The sequence below is a fragment of the Acomys russatus genome, chromosome 13 (genome assembly GCF_903995435.1).
Source record: "Acomys russatus chromosome 13, mAcoRus1.1, whole genome shotgun sequence".
Classification (NCBI taxonomy): Eukaryota; Metazoa; Chordata; class Mammalia; order Rodentia; family Muridae; genus Acomys; species Acomys russatus.
In genome coordinates, this window is record NC_067149.1 from 32,758,470 (window position 1) to 32,779,491 (window position 21,022).

Below are 21,022 nucleotides of genomic sequence, written 5' to 3' on the forward strand. Positions count from 1 at the left end.
ACAAGAAGAATGCATCACCACCATTAATAACAGATAAATGTCATAAAGGGTGGAGAGAATATTTAAAAATCCAATGGCTTCAAACTAAGTGTCTCATGAATTATACATTTAATTAAGAAAGGCCAAATGAGAAAGTTTTTAAATTTCTAACTTGGAAAGCCTTTTTTTTTTCTTTCCCCATTAAAAAATATACAAATTATGTCCCAGCTGTGGCTGGTGATGAAACGCATGAAAAACATGCTTCCCCTGCAGGCTAGCTATGGGGATGGATGAGCAGAGGCAGCCTGTGGGGGAAGAGAGCAGGGCAGAGGAGAGTGATGATGGCAGGAAGAATGTGGAGCTTTATAAGTTGTGACATTATAGCCCATGTCTATAAATAAGTGTTTAAACTAGTACATATATAGGGTGATTGGCAAGTATCTTATAATAGTACATCAAGTTAAAAACCCAGAAACTTCTCTATCTACAGATGTTCTCCACCTCTGCTGGCTTTTATTGTGCAAAATAGATTGTCTTGCAATTGCTAGCCAGGACAGATGTTGCATGCATAATGTGTGTGTGTGTGTGTGTGTGTACATTTAATTAAGAAAACCAAAGCCAAATTCTTAATTAAATGTACACACACACACACACACACACACACACACACACACACACATATATATATATATATATATATATATATATATATATATATATATATATATATATATATATATATATATATTCACCCTTGAGTTCAGGCTGGAAAAATACCATCTTATATGTTACAGAACTCACTCATAGACTACTATATTTGTATTCTCTGCTTCTCCAAGTTTGAAATAGACATGGAATTTACATCTTAGGTCCCCATTATATCCAGTTTATGTGGTGCTTGGTATTATGTATTAAGCCCAGGGTATTATACATGCTTCAAGTTCATGGCCATCTTTTTAAAACCACCGTTACCACATGCATATGTGTATACATATATATTCCCAATTATAAGCAGTTGAGTCCATATACTGTTACTTGTATATGTTTTCAGGGCTTCCTGAAAGAGGAAAACAAGCTGGAGTGTTCTTCCCTAGGAGGGTCCACTTCTCCCCCTGTCAGTTTTATTCGGCTGCCTGTGGCTCTTCCTGTGGGGAAGAGGCTTTCCTCTGTCAGTTTGGCATGTTCACTGCAGTCATTCTTGTTCACCTCACATTTGAACATGGTAATGAGTCTTTACAGGTATACCTTCTGTTGTTTCTAAGAGACATAATCTCACAGCGAAGTCCCGGGTTATCAGAGTGCAGTAGTATCCAAGTGTAATCTCAGTATTCAGAGTATAGAACCAAGAGGATCAGGAGTTTAAGGCCATTCATAGCTGTACAGTTTAGCCAAGCTAGGACGTTTCAGACATTATCTCCAAACAGCAACAGTGAATTCTAAACTTCTGTTTGCGTATGAAACCCCCCAGCTAGGCTCACTCATAGACGTGTTACATTGAATCCAGATTGCAGCCAGACAACTTGTTTTTCTGCATCTATAGCCTTGGCTTTTAAAGGCCTATTTTGGGAATTTAGAATGGGATAATCAAGACTTTATGAGACGTGCCATGAGGGTTGCAAATAAACAATTAGAGATATTTCAAAGTTGATGAACCTGCCATCCTATGCAGGTTTTTTAGAATGCTTGAAGATCACAGAATAGAAAGTATTGATGAATTATATAAAGAGTGATAAATTCCTTTAAACTTTGGATCTGAGTTGGGTCTAATGCACGTGGATCAAGGAGGATTGTAATGGAATCTGAGTCTCAGGCAGGAGAATCAAGAAGTAGAAGGGTCAAAAGGCACCTTTACAGAAAGAGCAAGGCTTCTGAAGGATTTGGGTCTACTAATACTACTTACACATGATAACAACTTGATTCTGAAAACTTAACTCTGTTGGAGTCTCCAGCATCCTCTTCCATATAAGGAGCATGATCGTAATACCAAGTTAAATTTATAATACAGCTGTGGTAAGGATGAAGCTAAAGTACTCTTAACATTTTGTTACTCTTCTCTATATATTTTCTCATTCTTCCAACAGGTCTTAAATATTCCACTACTGAAGAAGGATACTCCACACATAGGAACAAATGGGAACATTTGAGTAGCTGAGAGAGAGGGAAAAAAATGAGTTCAACTAGAGAGGAAAATTACAGTTTAAAGTCCCAAGATTATAGGTTGAGGAATACAAAGATCTCTCAGGCACTGGTGGCAACCTGTAATTTTTGTGAAGTGGAAAGGGTTATGTTGCTTTGAGAAAGCTAACAGTTGTTCCTTAGCTCAAAAAGGTCTTGACTAAGGATCCCTAAACTGAGATAAGGCACAAGGAATTTGCTCGAGATTCTCTTTATTTTGCAAAAGGTGCAAAAGTTAGGTGATCAGAATTACATCTTTTTCTTCTTTTTATGTTGAGAAAAATTTACTATCCAGACACCAATCTCGTTTCAAACTAAAGTCTTTGAATATGTACTCCATGGAGAGAGAGCAATGGGCATAGAAGTGAGGCCGAAAGGGACATCAGTAAAGCATTGTAGAATTGTAGAATGAAGATACCACAGGGAAGGTAGAAAGTTCCCAACAGGAATTTGCAAAAGAAAATGGAGGTTCAATATCTGAGAAAAAGACAGCAAATTCACTGCATACTTTTGGTAATGATAACTGAGCTAGCTGCATTTATACGACCAGGAAACAACTCCAAGAGAGATGAAAATACTGAGAGTAAAGTATGCCATTCACAATCGGGTTGCCACCTATGACACATAGCATAAATATTTGTGGTTCATCTATATTGCAGCATCACTGGTCATGATTATCCATGCTCTCTCTGATCATTTCAAAAGACAGAAAGAGTTCATCCTTCATCTTAAAATGTATCAAGTGTCAGTCAGTTGAAGTGTCACACACCTTTAATCCCAGCACTCGGGAGGTAAATGCAAGCGGATCTCTGTGAGTTCGAAGCCAGTCTGGTCTACAAAGTCCAGGACAGAGAACCAAGGTCTAAAAAGTAAGTCCAGGATACCAAGATACCCTGTCTCAAATACACACACACACACACACACACACACACACACACACACACACACACACACACGGAAAATAATTAACTGTCATAGTTCTCAACTTTTCCAATAGATTTCTATTACTGTCATGAACACTGGTGGTATTCAATTCAAAAGAAGCAAAGGTTTCTTTCATTCATGGGTTTGGATGTTGCTGTGCTCCATCTCTGGGTTCTCTGGCTCTAGACAGTATGGGAGCGGTGTCTGTTGTGAAAGAGTGTGAAGTGAAGCTGTTTACCTTATAGGTGGAGAAGAAAAAAAAAAAAAAAAAAAAAAAAAAAAAAAAAAAAAAAAAAAAAAAAAACAAAGTAAGCAAATGGACTGATTTGTTTCTGTCACTTTTATGGCAGGCAACCCAACTGCAGGAGTCTCACTTTAGGATGTAATTAGTACGTTTTAAAGTTACTACCATCTCCCAACAGTGCTAGACTGGGAAAACAGATCAGTTACCATATTCCTGATTCAGGATACATCATTGGTCTTAGTGATACTTGTGTTTTTGTAGTGCAGAGGGCTTTTTCTTATCCATTGTGTACACCATAGATCTCCCATGTATGGAGTGGGTTTAATTTTCCCACATATTTATCATTAGCTTAAAAAATAGGATTTTGCTTTTCTGCTTTCATTTGTGGCATAGCTTCTAGCCTTGGCTACATTTTGTCTTCTATCTCTTGATACATTTGAGGTTGATCAATCCTTTTTTAGTAAAGTCTCGTACAAATATAACATTAAAAGTCAGTCTTGCAAGTCCCCTGGACCTTGTTAACAAAGCAGATTATATGGTATACCTATGGACAGAAGGAAATCAGACAATAAGAGTCAAATTACTGTCCTGTATTTTTAGAATTTTTCATGGTGCTTTAATGCATATCAAGATGGGTGTCAATGCCTAAGGAAAATGTAATGCTCCGTTCTGAGCACTTTTAAGTAAGACTACAAGTGATATTATGTTTATCAGCTGATGCATATTTTCATGTTCAGCTCTTCAGACACTATTTTCTTAAGGGTTGACATTCATTTCCATTTACACACAGAGAATACGCTAATTTAAATTCACGTAGGGCAGAAACATTTTATAGCCAACATAAAGATTTAGTATTTTCTATCTCTTACTGGGAAAGCTACTACAAAAAATAGAAAATATGCATGGACATTTATAAACATGAGTTCTTACACACAGATATTTAGTTTCAACAGGTCAGCCAGACACACCTTTTTTATATATTTCTCACATAATGATGTAGCTTGTGTTTTTTCTATCGATTATAAGATTATTAGGCTAACTTCTGCTTCATGCAGAAGCAATATTTCTATTGCTATTGCTTTATGTCATAACTCCACTTCATATCTTTATTCCTGAGAAAAATGTTTGACATGTGCGTGCTGCTGTTAAAATTATTTCTTTTGTTCTTTGTTGCTATTAAGGGTCTTTTGTTAGCAGATGATTTTATTATTTATTTATTTTTTAAAGTTTAGCTATTCAATTTACTTCCCAATCATAGCCCCTTCCCTCCTCTCTTCCCAGTTCCTCCCTCTCTCTTCCCCCGCTCTCCTTCCCCTGCCCCTTAGCAATGGAGAGCTTTGTTCCCTCCCCAGCCCCACCCACGCCACACACACACACACACACACACACACACACACACACACACACACACACTAACCCACAGCAGCACATGCGGTCAGATCAGGACTGAACACTTTCTTTTATACAGTGTCTTGTCAAGGCAGCCCCACTAGGAGAAAGTGATAAAAAAAAAAATATGCAGCAGAAACCATATCAGAGCAGCCCCTACTCCTATTTCAAGGGGATAATTGGGGATCAGAGTTTATACAATGTTGAGACAGGAGATTCTCAGAACAAGGCCTGCAACCAGAAATGGGGGATACAGAAATCAGCATTTGAATTACACAATAACCTTATGGCAACAAACCTAGCTTTAATTCATTGTTGCCTGATAAGATACAAGGGGTTATTTGAATTTTCTTGTGTCTGTTGAGGCTTGATTTGTGACGAATTTTTGGTAAATTTTGGAGAAAGTTCCAAGAGGTATGGAGAAGAATGTATATTCTTTTGTATTTGTTTGAAATGTTCTGTAGGTATCTGTTAGGTTCATTTGATTCATGATATTTATTAGTTGCATTATTTTTCTGTCTAGTTTTTGACTTGATGGTCTGTCCATTGGTAAGAGAACGGTGTTGAAGTTTCTACTATTAATGTGTGAAGTGCGGTTTAAGTTTTAGTAATATTTCTTTTATGGATGTGGGTACCCTTCCATTTAGGCATAGATGTTCGGAAGTGAGACACCATATTGGTGGGTTATAAAGTCCATATTGTTGATTATAAAGTCCTTCCTCATTTCTTTTTATTAATTTTGGTGAAAGCCTATTTTATTAGGTACTAGAATGGCTACTCCAATTTTGCTTCTTGTGTATGTTGGCTTGGAAAACATTTTTTCTAGCCGTTTACTCTGAGATACTATTTATCTTTATTGTTTACGTATATTGGTTGTATGCAGAAGATTAATGAATCATGTTTTCACATCCATTCTGTTAGCCTTTGTCTTTTTATTGGGGAATTGAGTCCATAGATGTTGAGAGATATTAATGACCAATGATTGTTTATTTCCACTACTTTGAAATTGTTGTTGTCGGAGTATGTGTGTGTGTGTGTATGTGTGTACGTGCTTCTCTTCTTTTGTTATGCTAATACGGGGTAGTTTCCTATGTATTCCTCGGTGTATTTAGCATCCTTCAGTTGGAGTTTACCTTCTAGTTTCTTCTGTAGGGCTGGATTTGTGGTTAGAAACTGTTTAAATTTGTTTTTGTTGAAGACTATCTTGTTTTCCCCATCAGTGTTGATTAAAACTTTTGCTAGGTATATTATTTGGGGTTGACATCTGTGGTCTGAAGGAGAGATAAACCTGTTTTTGTTATGATACCAAGTGTGGGATTGGAATGGTTTTGTGAGAACAGGTGAGGTTAATCCACTAGAAGATAAATCACCTTGATTGTTGCCAGCTGAAAATATCCTGTGAACAGATTCTGGGAGGAGATATAAATGAGCCCAAAACTGCAGGCTGAGCCTTTGGAGATTGGGGATAGTTTTGGCTGTTCATTGCTCCACTTCAAGATGCTCCTAGAGAGAGCTACTCAAGGGAAGGCTTCAGGGCTCTGGCTCCAGCTTTGGTTTCAGCTTCTAGTTACTTAAGGTTCCAGCAGAAGAAACCATGCTGGCAATGCCAGAAGAATCGTTCCTCGGAATTAATATCCTTGCGGTTTTCTTATTCTTTAATCCTCTTTTCCTATTGTTTCAGCTAGTCGGGTTATAAGTGACATATGCTAGGTTAATAAGTTTGTAATAAAATATATTTGTTAAGAAAAATAAGCCTACAGTGGTCTCTTAGTGTTTGTAGGATATCTTTCCAGGCCCTTCAGGCTTTTACAATCTCAGGTAAGAAGTCAGGTGTAATTACTATAGGTCTGCCTTTATATGTGACTTAGCCTTTTTCCCTTGAAGCTTTTAATCTTCTTTCTTTGTTATGTACATTTAGTGTTTTGATTATTATGTAGAAAGAGGATTTTCTTTTCTGGTCCAACGTATTTGGTGCTCTGGAAGCTTCTTGTATGTTTATAGGTATCTCCTTCTTTAGGTTAGGGAAGTATTCTTGTATGATTTTATTGAAAATATTTTCTGGCTTAGTAGTTGTGAGTCTTCTTTTTCTTTTATTCCTAATATTGTTTGGTTTGATGTTCTTATATTGTCCCAGATTTCTTGGATGATTTTTCTTCAGGAATATTTTTAATTTAACCTTTTCTTTGACTGAATTATTGATTACTTAAACCATATCATCGACACATGATATTCTTTTTTTCATCTCTTGTATTGCGTTGATGATGCTTATGCTTATGTCTGTAGTTCCTGTTCTCATCCTTAGAATTTTCGGCAGATTGTGTTTTATTTATTGCTTCTATTTACATTTTTAGGTATTGAACAATTTTATTCATCTCCTTCTGCTGTTTGATTGTATTTTCCTGTATTTATTTGAGGAATTTGTTTTTCTCTTACAAAGCCACTATCATTTTCATAACATCAGGATTTAAGATTATTTTCTCCTGTTTTATGTGATAGGGTCTCCAGAGCTTGCCGAAGTAGGATAGATGGGTTCTGGTAGTGCATATGTCTCTGCATTGTGTTGCTTGTGTTCTTAGGCTCCTCTAGCCATTTGATTATGCCTGGTGTTAGCAAGCCTGGTTGAGCCTGATGATAATAGGCCTCAAGAATTACAGATAAAGCTGGTGGTTCCAGATGGTAGCATTTCTCTGATTTTCCTGGGTGGTAGCAAGCCTCCGGGATACAGGAAGAACTGGTAATCTCTGATGGCTTCTGGTCTCTGGGATTGCAGGAAGATATAGGACCTGAGAAATGAGGTGTGCCTCAGAGATGGATCTCAGAGCATACTGGGGTGATGGAGCTCGGACGTCTCAGGAAAGACCATGCCTCTGCTTTAGCAGTCCAATGGCTGGGGGAGGCTTTTCACCAGTTGTTCCCTGATGGCTGTCAGTCTTCAGTGGACTGGATCTTCTCATATCAATTAATATAATTAAGAGAAATCTCTACTCCAGACATGGCCAAAACAATAGGAGTAGGAGTAGATAACTCCTAATTGAAAACATCTTCTAGTTGATTCTACATTGTGTCAAATTGACAACTAAAGTTACCCATCACAGTGATCTTAGTGGAAGAGTTCATGGAATTACAATATTTCTTGGCTCCTTTTTCAGCTGCTAAATGTGCTTACTCCTTCAGAAAACATCACAAAGCGCTGTTTTGCAATGAGTAGCATTGAAAAATTACTGTGACCCTTCTAACTAGCAGCGCTTTATATGCTCTGTGGGTTTTGCTCAAGAAACTTACCTATTAATTCTCTAAGTATCCTATTATTGTATTAATAAAAAAATGGTAACGGAGAAGAAAAAATTTTATTCCCAAACTGAAGTATATATTGGATATAGAAAATATTTTATTTACTGTGTTTCATAAGTACAAATTAGACCAATATAGGCAGACTTTTTTTGTAATGATTAAACAGAACCCAGAATTTGTAGATAAGAATAATTGCAGTACAGATAATGAATTTTTCTTTTCTTTTTTTTTTTTTCTTCTGTTTTTTCAGATTTATCATATGCTTGGACCTTCAACGATAACCCCTTGTATGTTCAAGAAGACACTAGACGATTTGTATCTCAAGACACAGGAAACTTGTACATTGCCAAAGTAGAACCATCTGATGTGGGCAATTATACCTGTTTCATCACAAACAAAGAGGCCCATAGAAGTGTCCGAGGACCACCTACTCCTTTAGTGCAGCGCACTGATGGTAAGACCATGAATTATCTTCAGACTCCACTTTGGGACTCTTAAATTACAGGGAGGGCTTCAGGTCCTTTTGTTTTCTTCTCATAATTGAAATCAAAATCACTAGGGTTTAGAAGAAATTCGCAATCACAATGGAGAGGAGAAATTACTAAAATTAAAAAAAAAAAAAAAAAAAAAAAAGAGAGAGAGAGAGAGAGAATTCTAGAGTTCAATACCCACATGGTAAATTTTACGTTTCTGGGTATACTGTGCCATTTCATTTCTGGCACCAGAAGAGCTTGTCTTCTCATTGCTTAAGGACTGGTGTATAAAACTGCTCTTGTTTGAGGGGATCTGGCGTGTGTGTATGTGTGCATGTGGAATCTGCTAAATTTTCATACTTGAATCGATGAACACATTTTGCGACCTCACTTGGTGTCTTCTTTCTTTTCCATCCTTGCCATTATTGTGCTGCTGTTGTTTATTTACCTGGCTGGCAAAATGGAAAACAAGAAATATTGTGTCGAAGGAAAACAAAGCATTCCAAACAATGATGGAAGATTCACGCTAAATTATATCTCTAAGGAGTGGGACTCAGATTGGCCTCTGATGCGCTTTGTAGCTTTAGTCAAATCAGAGCTGGGGCAAGATTTAGTGAGCTAGGAAGTCAACTAAGTGGGAAAAAATCCTCTAGTTGATTCTCTAATTAAATGTCCACAGTGGGATATGTAAAGATAAAAAAATCTGTTAGTTCATTTTATTATCAGATTTTGAACTTGAAAGGCAGTACCTCATAGAATCTTGTCCCCCCTGAGGAGTTTAAGACAAGCAAGGCTATAATGATAATCAAGCTAACAGAAATATGAAGCCAGCTCCTCAGAGTTCTCCTGGCAGCAGTTTCGCAATCTGTAACTATTCCTATATTTCTGCAAGGTTTTTTTTCTTCAGATATTAGCAAACATTAGAGTTATAAGTTCATTTCATCCTTTCCTGTGAGTACTCTTTCATGAGTGGAAAAGTGCATAAGCTAACAATGTGCATGAAGATTATACAACGTTTTCCCGTTTAATTTTTGTTTACTCTTAATTTTTATTTCCCCCTTCTTAATTTTTTTCTGCTCTCACCTCCTCTGCTCCCTTCATTATTTAAATGGTAAAAGTAGATTGTAAATATAATGTGTAATACAAATAAATTAAGTCCTCTAAAAGATGGCATGCAAGAACTACAACTTGTTCAGACAATAAGGAAAGCAAACTAAAAGCATCCAATTTCAGCATTTGATTGGAATATTATAATAGTTAGGGTTTGAAAATTAGATATTTATACTTTACATATAGATTGTAATTTCTGAACTTCCTAGACTCTCAGTGACCGTACAAATTCATTTACTTATAGCAGAAATGGGCTACTTTGATGTTTTCATATCACTTTATAAAATAGTTGAAGTTTTAAAAATAATCCCAATATTGCATTGATTAATTCAGCTAAAAATTAACCTAGAACTAATTTCGTTAGTTACAACTCCTCTGGCAGATAATGTGTTTATGACATCTTAGAACACTAACCTTGATTAAATAATTCCTTATTAAAACCTGACAATGGTGAAAATAGAGCTTTCACAAATGTGCTACTAAGCAGCAAAACCTATTGTGCTTATTTTAATACACATATGTAAATTTCATGTGTGTAGTTATGTTATCGGTTTTGCTGCAGAAATAGTGGTCTTTTGAATTGTGGTGCCATATCAGACTTCTGATAGTGGTAACTGAATCTTCCTCCCTTCTCCAAGAATACTCTGGCCCCATGAGTTCCACAAATGGAGGGTAGAACTGGATGTCCCTAGTGAAGGATCTGTTGAAAACCTAGAAGCATGTGTCCATCTGATGATTGGAAGCCCTAACTCTGATTAAAATCCAAGAGTCACATTTTGGTTAATGAAGCATTTACTTCATAGGAAACTTCTATTCTCCAGAAATTCTGCTAGCTGTTTTGGTATTTAACAGGTGTCATGGGGGAATATGAGCCAAAGATTGAAGTGCGTTTTCCTGAAACAATACAAGCTGCAAAGGATTCATCTGTAAAACTGGAATGCTTTGCCCTTGGAAAGTAAGGTTGTTTTTTTTTTAATGGTTGCTTTAACTTAAAAAAAAAAAACTTTTTATTATTCAAACATTGGTCTAAGGGAAATTACCAAACAGATTTCAAGTGCCGTGCATGGTGGGACTTTCTGATTGGAATTTAAACAGCAACAAAATGTCTAATAGTTAGAAAGTGATTGTAGCTGTAGATATGTCCAGAACACATCGTGTCCCACGTAACACACTCAATGACACAGAAAATGTGCATTTGTACAATATGTTGGGCAACTCACTGAGCATTCGACATACTCTTCACTCTTTTCTGACACTTAGATTGCCTGGAGTGTCTCCATGCTTAATTAATCAGCAGTTCTTATAAGTGAAAACCCTGCACCTCTCTCCTCTAAATAAGACTAATTAACATCCATTCTTCACAATGGATATTTGGCATTGAGCCCACTCTGCCCTAGGTAGTTTTGTTTTATTCAGATAAAAGTACATTAGCAACAGGTTTGGCCTTTAAGCCAGCAAAATATCTACATCTTAGGCACAAAACATCAGGGAAATTCCTTTGCTTTTCACGACATTTGAATCTTGTTTTTATGCAGGTAAACAGAAGTATGCACCAAAGAAACTGTCCGGCAGATCAGTTCTGCTGTTTTCAAACATTAGTGTGTACATTAGTTACCCTGGTATTCATTCAGTTAAATTCAGAGTATTGGCTACTGGTCTAGGACAAATTTTGATTTACCATCTTCTTAGGAACCCCAGTTCGTAGTGATTTTTCCCATCTCTCTAGAACATGTCCTAAGAAACATGAGAATAAGTTCTGAATTTGAGCAATAAAGGATTATCTTTAACTAAAGGCTATTTCTAATGTGACCCCCACAGTGATGAAATATTGATCGATCTTCCAGATGCTGAAAAATATCTTTAAAAGTGTAGGTCTTTTTATTTACTAAGTGTACCCAGAAGTACATGTAATCACTTCTGACTTTCAGTTTCCTCTCAGTCAATAACATTGCATACATTTGTGAACCTTTTTAAAATTTATTTTTAATTTATATATACACTTTACCTCCTGATCAGAGCCCCTCTCCCTCCTCTCCTGGTCCCTCCCTTCCACCCTCTTTCTGCTATCCGCACTCCCTTTGTCCTTGGAAAAGGGGAGCCCCTCTACCAACCCAGCCCATCACTTCAAGTTGCATCAGGACTGAGCTCCTCCTCATCTACAGTGGCCAAGCAAAGCACCCCTGTTAGAGTGAAGTGATCAAATCATATTTCTTATATGATTCATTTCTTATCAAATGAAATAAAGATGATTCATTTTTATACAGTGCTTGTCTCATAGTATTTATCCAATTGTATTTTATATATACATTTTATAGACACGTACATTTTTATACAGTGCTTGTCCTATAGTATTTATCCAGTTACTTATTGGTTGATTAATGATTCTTAATTAAGCAATACATAAATAATGGTTTGTGCTCAAGAGAGACTGGTACTATTCTAAACTTTCTCAAACCACTCATGAAAAGCATGTCAATAATACCATGAGGATTATTTCAAAAAGAAAACCAGTGAAATAAAGTATTAGAAAAGAACACTGGTCTATAATATTTGTCATAAGGAAATATTTCTTAGTTAAATAAATTACATTATAAGAAGAAACTATGAAATTACTTGAGGCAAGTTCTCAACATTCTGATAGAAAATTTTACTGAATGATATCATTCATTATAAATGTGAAAATGATTTTAGAGTAGATAAATAAGTAACCTGTCTTAAAAGTTAGGAGCATTTAAATAAATAGTAAGGTAGCTGCATATGAAATAATTGAAGACAAATTCAATTCCTAATTTTCTCAAGAGCTATATGCTCATTAGCGAAAGTATACAACTTCTGTGAATCGGCATATTCTCCAAGAGGAATTGTTAGCTTCCTTGCCTAGAATGTTGGTGAGGGAAGTAATAATGGATAATACATATAAAATATTTAGTTCAGCACTGTCACTTAGCCAGCAAATGTTCGCTGATTTATTCTGAAGCCATAGTGTGAAATCCATTCCAATTTGGATAACCAGTATTTCAGTGAGTGGAAGTGTTCCAATTACAATATTAGTTTCAGAGTGTCTGTGCTTTATCCTCTCTCACCAACACATTAGTCTCTCTGTCTTTGTTTCTATGAGCCTATAGAAAGAATGAAGCCAGAAAAAAAGAAATAGCAAAAAAGAAATAAGGGAGGCAACATGTTTCTTTGGAAGTTTGCACTGCTCATGTCATTTATGTTTTCTGTAATGTTCAAGTCCATTGTAAACTAAACCACTCCCACAGCCACCCCTCCCTTCTTGTTTCTGACTTTCTTGTCTTATCTTTCCTCCTTTTATCTCCTTTCACCTCCTTTCTCTCTCCTATGTCCTCCTCTGCCTCCTTTTTAGTCCATCTCACTACACTCTCTTTTTCTACACCCCTTTATTCCTCTCTCTCCATTTCGTAAATGGTAAAGAATAACTATATCTGTATTTATAGGTATCAACTTAGAATAATACTAAAGATCTGTGTCTCTTTTCAGAGAACATTTTGCTTAAGAAATTGGAAAATGGGAGAATACTGTAAGACACAGTGACCCTCACTGTTAATCTCATCATTCAGCTGCATGACTGTGATCCTGTCATATGTTAATGCTAAAACAAACAAACAAACAAACCTGCAAAATGTGGAAGAAATGAAATAAAAATGCACTAGATGTAAATAAGTCCTGAAAAATGAGTCCTACGGAACAAATTGAAATAAATAATATCTGAATTTTACTTGTACTATGATTGCCGAAACATTTTAAAAACTGAAAATCTAAACAAGATAAAATTTATAATCTTAAAATCACCAGAAAGCACCTAAATGATTTTATACAAAAATAAACCATCAATATTTAACTTAGGAACACTTGGGTTGGAAAATAATATTATATTATAAAAATTTTTAAATAGGTTTATATAGAAGGAAAATGATGCTGATTGAAAAGTTACGCTTAACTCCCATGTGTTGGGGAGGCCTGGTGGTACCCAGAGGAAGGGTAAGCAGGGTACCAGGATGAGACCTGACAGACTGTGACCATAAGGTAGGAAAAGAGGTCCCCTTCTTTCACAGACCTAGGGGAGAGGAGTAGAGTAAAGGAGGGAGGGACGGAGGGGAGAATGGAAAGATACAAGTGAGGGGAAAAACAATTGTGATGTAATCTGAATAAACTACTTAAATAATAATAATATAAATAATAAAAAAGAAAAATCACACTTATTGTTAACCTTATATAAAAAGAACTGTTTCACAAAACAATATCAGATGAGAGCTGAAAAGATGGTGAACACGCCTTAAGTATTCTTCATGAAAATTTTCATGGCAGAATTAGTTTTATAGAGTACAGTTCCATGAATTTTATTTGTTTTGATTAATCAATACCAAGATTGTGTTTTCTAAACTGTTATAAATACTGAATTGAAGTACCATAGTGTTGGAACCCAAAGTTTCAACATCCACTGGGTTGGAAGAGAATTTAAAACACTTTCTATGATATTGCACAGTTTTAAATTTTGAAATTGTTTGTTATACTTTGGAAAATATTCCAAAGTGAATTACCCAGAAAAAAGGTTTTATATATGCTTGCCAATTGTTTTTAGAAAATTAATAATATTTATTAAATATAACAAAATAATGAATGTAATTCTTGGTCTTTTACAAATTTTGGCATTTGTAAATAGTGTTTTTGTTAAAGGGTAATTATTATGGTATTTAAATCTACACAACTTTTTTGTAATTAATAATCTGAAAATAAAACCAGCTTCTTAGATTTTAAATTGAAAACTTAGAGTTATAGGTTTATTCTTAATTTTTATAAGCTCTATACAAACCATGCTTTTGAAACTAATTCAATTAGAAAAGTTAGTTGGCTTGGAGAGAAATGAATTCAATTATTTATTATTAAATTTGCTAAGCCAGTACTTACCAGGATGTATTCTAGAAGACATACAATGAGTGTACAAGGCCATGTACATTAGAGAGAAAGAGAGGCAGAAATAGAGACAGACAGAAAAGAAGGCAACATCTGGTTAGGATGGAGAAATGCAAACAAAGTAGAAAACAAAATATCATCTTTTTTGCCAGTTCTTATTCTTAGCAAATATTTTCTATTGTAGAAAGAGACAATTCCTGAAGAAATACTCTGTGTGTGTGTGTGTGTGTGTGTGTGTGCGTGTGTGTGTGTGTGTGTGTGTGTGTGTGTGTTTGTGTGTGTGTGCAATGCCCCATGTGTACATTGACATTTTTGAAATCTCTTCCTCATCATGAGTCTTTTTTTGCCTTTGCCTTGCTTGGTGTTCGGCTAGCCCTCAGACCTACAGTTTGGTATCTATCACTAATTTTAAAAGCATTTAGGCTTTACTTCAGAATTTTCCTTGTTTCTTTTGTCATCCTCTGTACATCCCATAACATATCTTTTATGCCATTACTCATTGTCACCTCTTTTATATTATAATGTTTTCTATTTCCTTCCTCTTGGGTTTCAACTTGGGCAGTGCTTCTACCGATGTACCTTCTCATCCATCTCACTTAGTCATCATCCATCTACTGTCCATCAGACCTCAGCAGGATTTTCTCCTTTGCATTCATGTATTTTATGTCCAGAATCTTCTTGTTGATTGTTTCTTAGAATTATATCCCCAGTTCCTGCATGTTGTTTATGTTTTTGGTTATATCTCCTTGCATTATGGTCATAGTGATTCAAATTTATTGTTTGTTAATAGAATCACATCTGAAAATCATTAATTCAATTAAAATTCCCTGTTGAATAACTCTAAAATCTTTACCATATTTAAGTTTGAGTAGGATAAGGTTTTTCTCTATGGATTGCATTTTTAGTGTAACACTACATTTTTTTTTTATTGAAACTGGGATATGATGCATTCCCTGAAACAAACTATGGTAGCATTGCTTTTGGGGTTTGCATTTTACTTTTTTTGTGTGACAGTTTGAGCTTTGCTACCAGTGTTTAAACTTGTCTCTACTGCCTTAGTCTCTGTCTCCTGTATTGTCCTTAAGTCTCCAAAACACCACCTTAAATAGACAGCTTCGTAGGGATTTCAGTTGTAACGCTGTTGTTTATATGAGACTTAGTCTTTATTTACTAATTCTATAATCTTGGTCATTGATATGTCTGTTTATATGGACTAGATTTTTTTTCATACTTAAATTATTAACTGTTCAACTACCTGGATAAGTATTTTATGTTGTATAATAAATATCATAAATACCATGTTTTTGAATGTGAGGGGATAATATATATATATATATATATAAATATCTAGCTTTACTCTGTAAACAGTTTACTTCATTGAATCTGTTTTTGCTTTTGTGTCTTCTTATTATGATATCTATTAGTCACTACATAGAAAGGAAAAGGGAAAATTACAGAGATATAGCCAGACATATTATTTCATGTAAAATGCAAAGTCAGGGGTATATGACAGTAAGCAACATGCATAAACAAAGCGTACGTCTATTATATCGCCATGGAAGCAAAAATCCCTGTTGTGGAGATCTAGAGGGCATGATAAGGCAAAGGGAGAATTCCCATTACTCCCCAAGTAAGGATGAAGGCAAAGCAGAGAACGAAAGCTTCTGGAATGCCACAGGCTCATATGCGGGAGTTCTTCAAAACCAGCTGAAAGAGGAGCTTTTCACCTTATATAGGAAGCAGACACAAGCATAGCTAACTGTATCCCTGTGCTAAAGTTGAATCATCTCAGGACATATTTTATAATCAAATTCCGTTGGCTAGAAAAAGTAGAAAATGAAGAGTTTTATGATTCAAAGCCCCAAATCCTTCTCCTTTTACACTGGCTAAACAGGCAGCCGCCAGAGAATTATAACAGATCCCATAAACCAAATTTAACTTGGAATTAGAGCCATGGGCAAAGTTCTTGAGTGGGAAGTGCAAACCAGCTTCAGGTAAGTCTATTTATGAAGCTGCCACCCAAACTTTGATAAGAAGAGAGAAACCAGCTGTGGGTGAATCTGAGTTAAGGTTCTAAGATAGAGAACTTTGTGGCCAAGAAATACAGGATTAATCAGATCTCATTTTCTACCCCACCAATGAAGATCTGCTTCTTCCTCTGAGTGGTTATGCCCAACTCAGAGACAGGGCAGAAAACCAAGGCTGCTTGGGAACCTTCCATACCACACTTGCACAAGGGAATTCCCTTTATCCTAGACAGCATGTCTTGCAGTTCTTGGGCTCAAGCTGTTAGGAAAGCTGGAGGGCTGTTCATGTATTCCTTGCTTTGACAAACCCTCCCACATGTGCAAAAATTAAACTGATGAGAGATCAGCCTATCACACTGTTAGGAAAGCAAGTATCTACCTCAGCTTGGAAACAGCCCCTTCTGGTCACTCACAGGTTTTGGATTCAGAGTTCTTCACACCAAGTGTATAACAGAGGAGATGCCTGGAGAATGAATGTTTCCACCTCTATGTCTTCGGAATGAAAAGAAATGATGAAAATTTTAAAATTGCCTTTATTTTCTCTACATTTACTTTATTATTATTTATTGTGTTCTGATTTTATAACTTTTTAAAAAATGTCTTGCTTCTGGGGCTAGACATGTGCTTCATTGCCAAAGAGTATTTGTTGCTTTTCCAGAGTTCCCAACACCCACATTAAGCAGATCACAATAGTCTGTAATTTTTCTGACACCCTTGTTCACTTGTACATATGAGGAATCTAATCACGCAGGCACAACACACATTGCCCTTTAGTTAAAACAAATAGTCTTCCCCAGGGAAAAGCACACCAACTGGTTCTCCAATACAAAAGTGTCAGTCCTAAAAATAAACATACGAACAGGTAACATTATATAGAATGACCAGGTAATATTTAGAATTATATGTGTGTATATAAATGATTGTACATATATACAAACTGCATGCACGTAACAAAAATTAATGATAAAAAAAGGCCATGAATTTGAATGAGAACAAGATGTGGAGAACATGAGAGTTTGGAGGGATGAAGGGAAAGAGGGAAGTGTTATATTTAAACTATAATTTAAAACCAGAATTTAAAAATGAAGTCCATCATACACTAAATGCTATGTTACATGGCTTTCTCATTTGACTTACGTATGCATTATCTCTAATATAAGTAATGACTGGAGGAGGTCAAAGGCTGGAATGAAGTCAAGAAAATAATTCATCAAAACAAAACAAATCATTCTTTTCTCTTTTCTCCATAACACTTTCCTTTTCTTATTCATTCCTTATTATCTTTAACTTTCATAAATTTACAGCTTATTTGAACTATATCCTAGTCACTTTATTTTATACCCTTATTAAAGATATAGTTGATGCTTTCTATTTTGCACATTTAAATTTTTGGTGGAACTTTGTTGTTATTTTTGTTACTACTCTCTCTTGTGAGTGATAAAATGCAAGACTGCCTAATAAGATCCCCATAAAATTTAAAGAAATGTCAAACCAATCTAAATTACAAAGTTGAAATATTAAAGATAAAGTCATTGCACACCTTTGAAACTCATAACTCTTCAGTGGCCAATTCCAAAGTTAGTAAAAATGGTTGCAATCCCAGAAAAAGTTTTCAAAGCTATAGTTTTGAAATGAGAAATGAAGGCTTCTGGGAGGATCCAGACAAACTGGAGGACAAAGCAAGGTGGTGAAGCCAAGACTTAGGCAGTAATTCTGCCTCATGAGTCAGTAATTCAGCAAGGGCTTTAAAATTGAGAAAGAGTTAAAATTCAATAAATGAAATAAAATCATTACAGAAAGCTTCATCAATAGACTAGATGAAGCAGAAAAGTAACCTGGACTTGTGGAAAGGCCAAGTAATGATCTCATTCAGGCAGTAATGAAAAAAAAAAAAAAAAAAAAAAAAAAAAAAAAAAAAAAGGGAAGCATATCGCAGTTTGTAAAAATTCTAGGATATGTTAATACCATGCCAAGGAATCCATGGGGGATAAATAGGAGTTTAAATACAAACTAATGCAGAAAAAAAACCTTCCATGGTATTATATCATAAAAATCTATGAAATATCCAGAGAAATATGGACATCATGGCCTAAGAGATGACGTAGTAGTTGCTGCTCTTATGGAGGAGTGAGTATATAGCTATAAACTAACAACTTTGACTTCATAGCTCATTTCCACAACCTGCGATATTTATGTCAGATTATTGTTTTCATGTGTGGGTCTATCCTCTGTTTCTGAATCAATATCCATCTTCTATAAATATCTTATTAACCAGCAAATTTGTTTTTTTGGAGGTAGGGTCTCGTGGTAATCCAAGCAAGCCTCCGACTGTTTCTCCTTCTGCCTCTACCTCTCAAGTGCTGGAATTACAGATGTGGGCCACCATGGCCAGTGGGTATGGCCATGATTATCAAACTTAGGGCTTTTTGAATGATTTACCAGCATTCTACCAACTGATCTATATTTTTAGTCTTTTAAAGCTAATTGTCAACAAATATCTTAACGAAGGCAAATGTGGAAATATTTATCATATGTATTGTCTGTTGATTACTAATACTCCAAGAATAAGCATCTTATTTTACATTTCAAAGCAACAAGCATGCAAACACACATGCTCTTAAAATAAATCAAACTATGGTTTTAATAAGAAGAAATAAGTATTTGAAAAATATTCAGAGGCAATGAGAAGATTAGATGTCATTAATCCATTAAAAAAAAAAACAAACCTCTCTAGAGATGATTATAAAGAGCCGGGCGTGGTGGCACACGCCTGTATTCCCAGCACTCAGGAGGCAGAGGCAGATGTATCTCTGTGAGTTCGAAGCCAGCCTGGTCTACAAAGTGACTCCAGGACAGCCAAGGCTACATAGAGAAACTCTGTCTCAAAAAACCAACCCCCCTCCAAAAAGAACCAAAGAGCTCTGAAAGCATAATTCAAATGACTGCATCCAACCCAGAATGCTGTTGCAGTCAGTAGATACGATGTGTAGCACATATGCCTACCAATGGTTAGCTGAGGCATTCAGTTACAAATCTCATCATCTTAAACCTCAGAAGGAAGTATCTAATAATTAGAACAATATCCGTCGAAATGGTAATTGCTATGACTTGGAGACATGTAACTCACTTTCTATGTTGGGATTTGAAAGGGAACATGATCTCATTGTTCAGCTCTCAGCTTCATCTCATTTGTTGAACATGACAGACCATTAATTGCCTAAGCTGTAAATTAATTGTATTGTGAAATACCCTGAAACACTTCAGTTGCATAGGTGCCCTGCCAGTGGAGTGTGATTGACTGATGCTTCTCTTGAAAGAAACATTTTTTCTTAGTGGAAAGAGTAAGTGTACCGTGGAACTCTCTGCTGCTACTTTGGTAAACAGAACAAAATATATAATATATTTTCTGTATTGCTTTCTTAAAGATAATTTAGCAACTTTGCCTTTAGTGCTCTATAAGGTACATAAAATTATTAAAGCTACTCTATTTTACCACATAAGCACAGTTAGAGACATTGAATAGTCACAGGTTCTTCACAGTTGCTTTTCTTTCTTATTTGACCAACTATCTTTATGATTTCCAATTTGACTTCTTGCCCTTTGCCCTCTCTCTGAGTTAAATTAGTAGAGAACAGAATATATTTATAAGCATGCTATGCCCCATTTATATCAGAATGTATACTGAAATCCTAATCTTAGGCTCTTGTTCTTTGTTTTGCATTATAGGATAACATTATGTTGACATAAAAAATTATAAACTCTACATAATACTCACTTGTTGACCAGGTACACAAACCTGAGGGTTGATAAATCTTCAAGGCTTTCACGTGAATGACAACAACAATTCCTGACAAACACATACATATACATCTACTTAGATAATCAATAGTGTATTGATATTTTTTCCAGTTCTGGGATCAAATCCAAAGCACTGAGAATTTTAGGAAAGTGCTCTGATACTGAGTTACAACCGTAGCCCAAGAAATGGTAAGACATGTTAGAGTTTTTTCTGATACTTTAAGGCTACATGGTGTTCTGATCAATGCAGATTTGAACTAAGCAATAGCACTCTTACTCATAATTTCAATAGCTATGGGGTGAGTGAAGAGGATCAGTTTTCTTACTTATAAAGTGAAAATGAAAATAGATTTGTTGATTGACATATACAATAAAATTTGTATATGTCAACCAACAAATCTATTTTCATTTGTTGTAAGATAAGAGGAACTATTAAATTATATGCCAAATTCCCTAACCCATAATAGGAAATAGTTATTTGTTTGTTTGATTGGTTTGTTTTTTTGTTTTTTTATTTTTTTTTAACCCTGGAAACTGCAGTGCTGTTCTGGCTGAGGAAGCAAACTTGAACATTCATTAAGAAAGGGGAATGGGCTCTCTGGGAATTCGGTATTGACAGTTTCCCAGAACTATGGGTGAATTATGATTTCAGCACTTGAAATATTCATGTTTAATCT

At 35.5% G+C, this 21,022-nt stretch overlaps 1 protein-coding gene across 1 annotated transcript in view; it reads left to right on the forward strand.

Annotated features, from left to right (window-relative positions):
• Cntn6 (contactin 6) overlaps positions 1-21,022 on the forward strand; it is a 338,355-nt gene that overhangs the window by 209,369 nt on the left and 107,964 nt on the right. The window contains exons 6-7 of the mRNA XM_051155006.1: positions 8,253-8,456; positions 10,438-10,540. Coding sequence (XP_051010963.1) covers positions 8,253-8,456; positions 10,438-10,540 — 307 coding nt within the window. The remainder of the gene's footprint in view (positions 1-8,252; positions 8,457-10,437; positions 10,541-21,022) is intronic.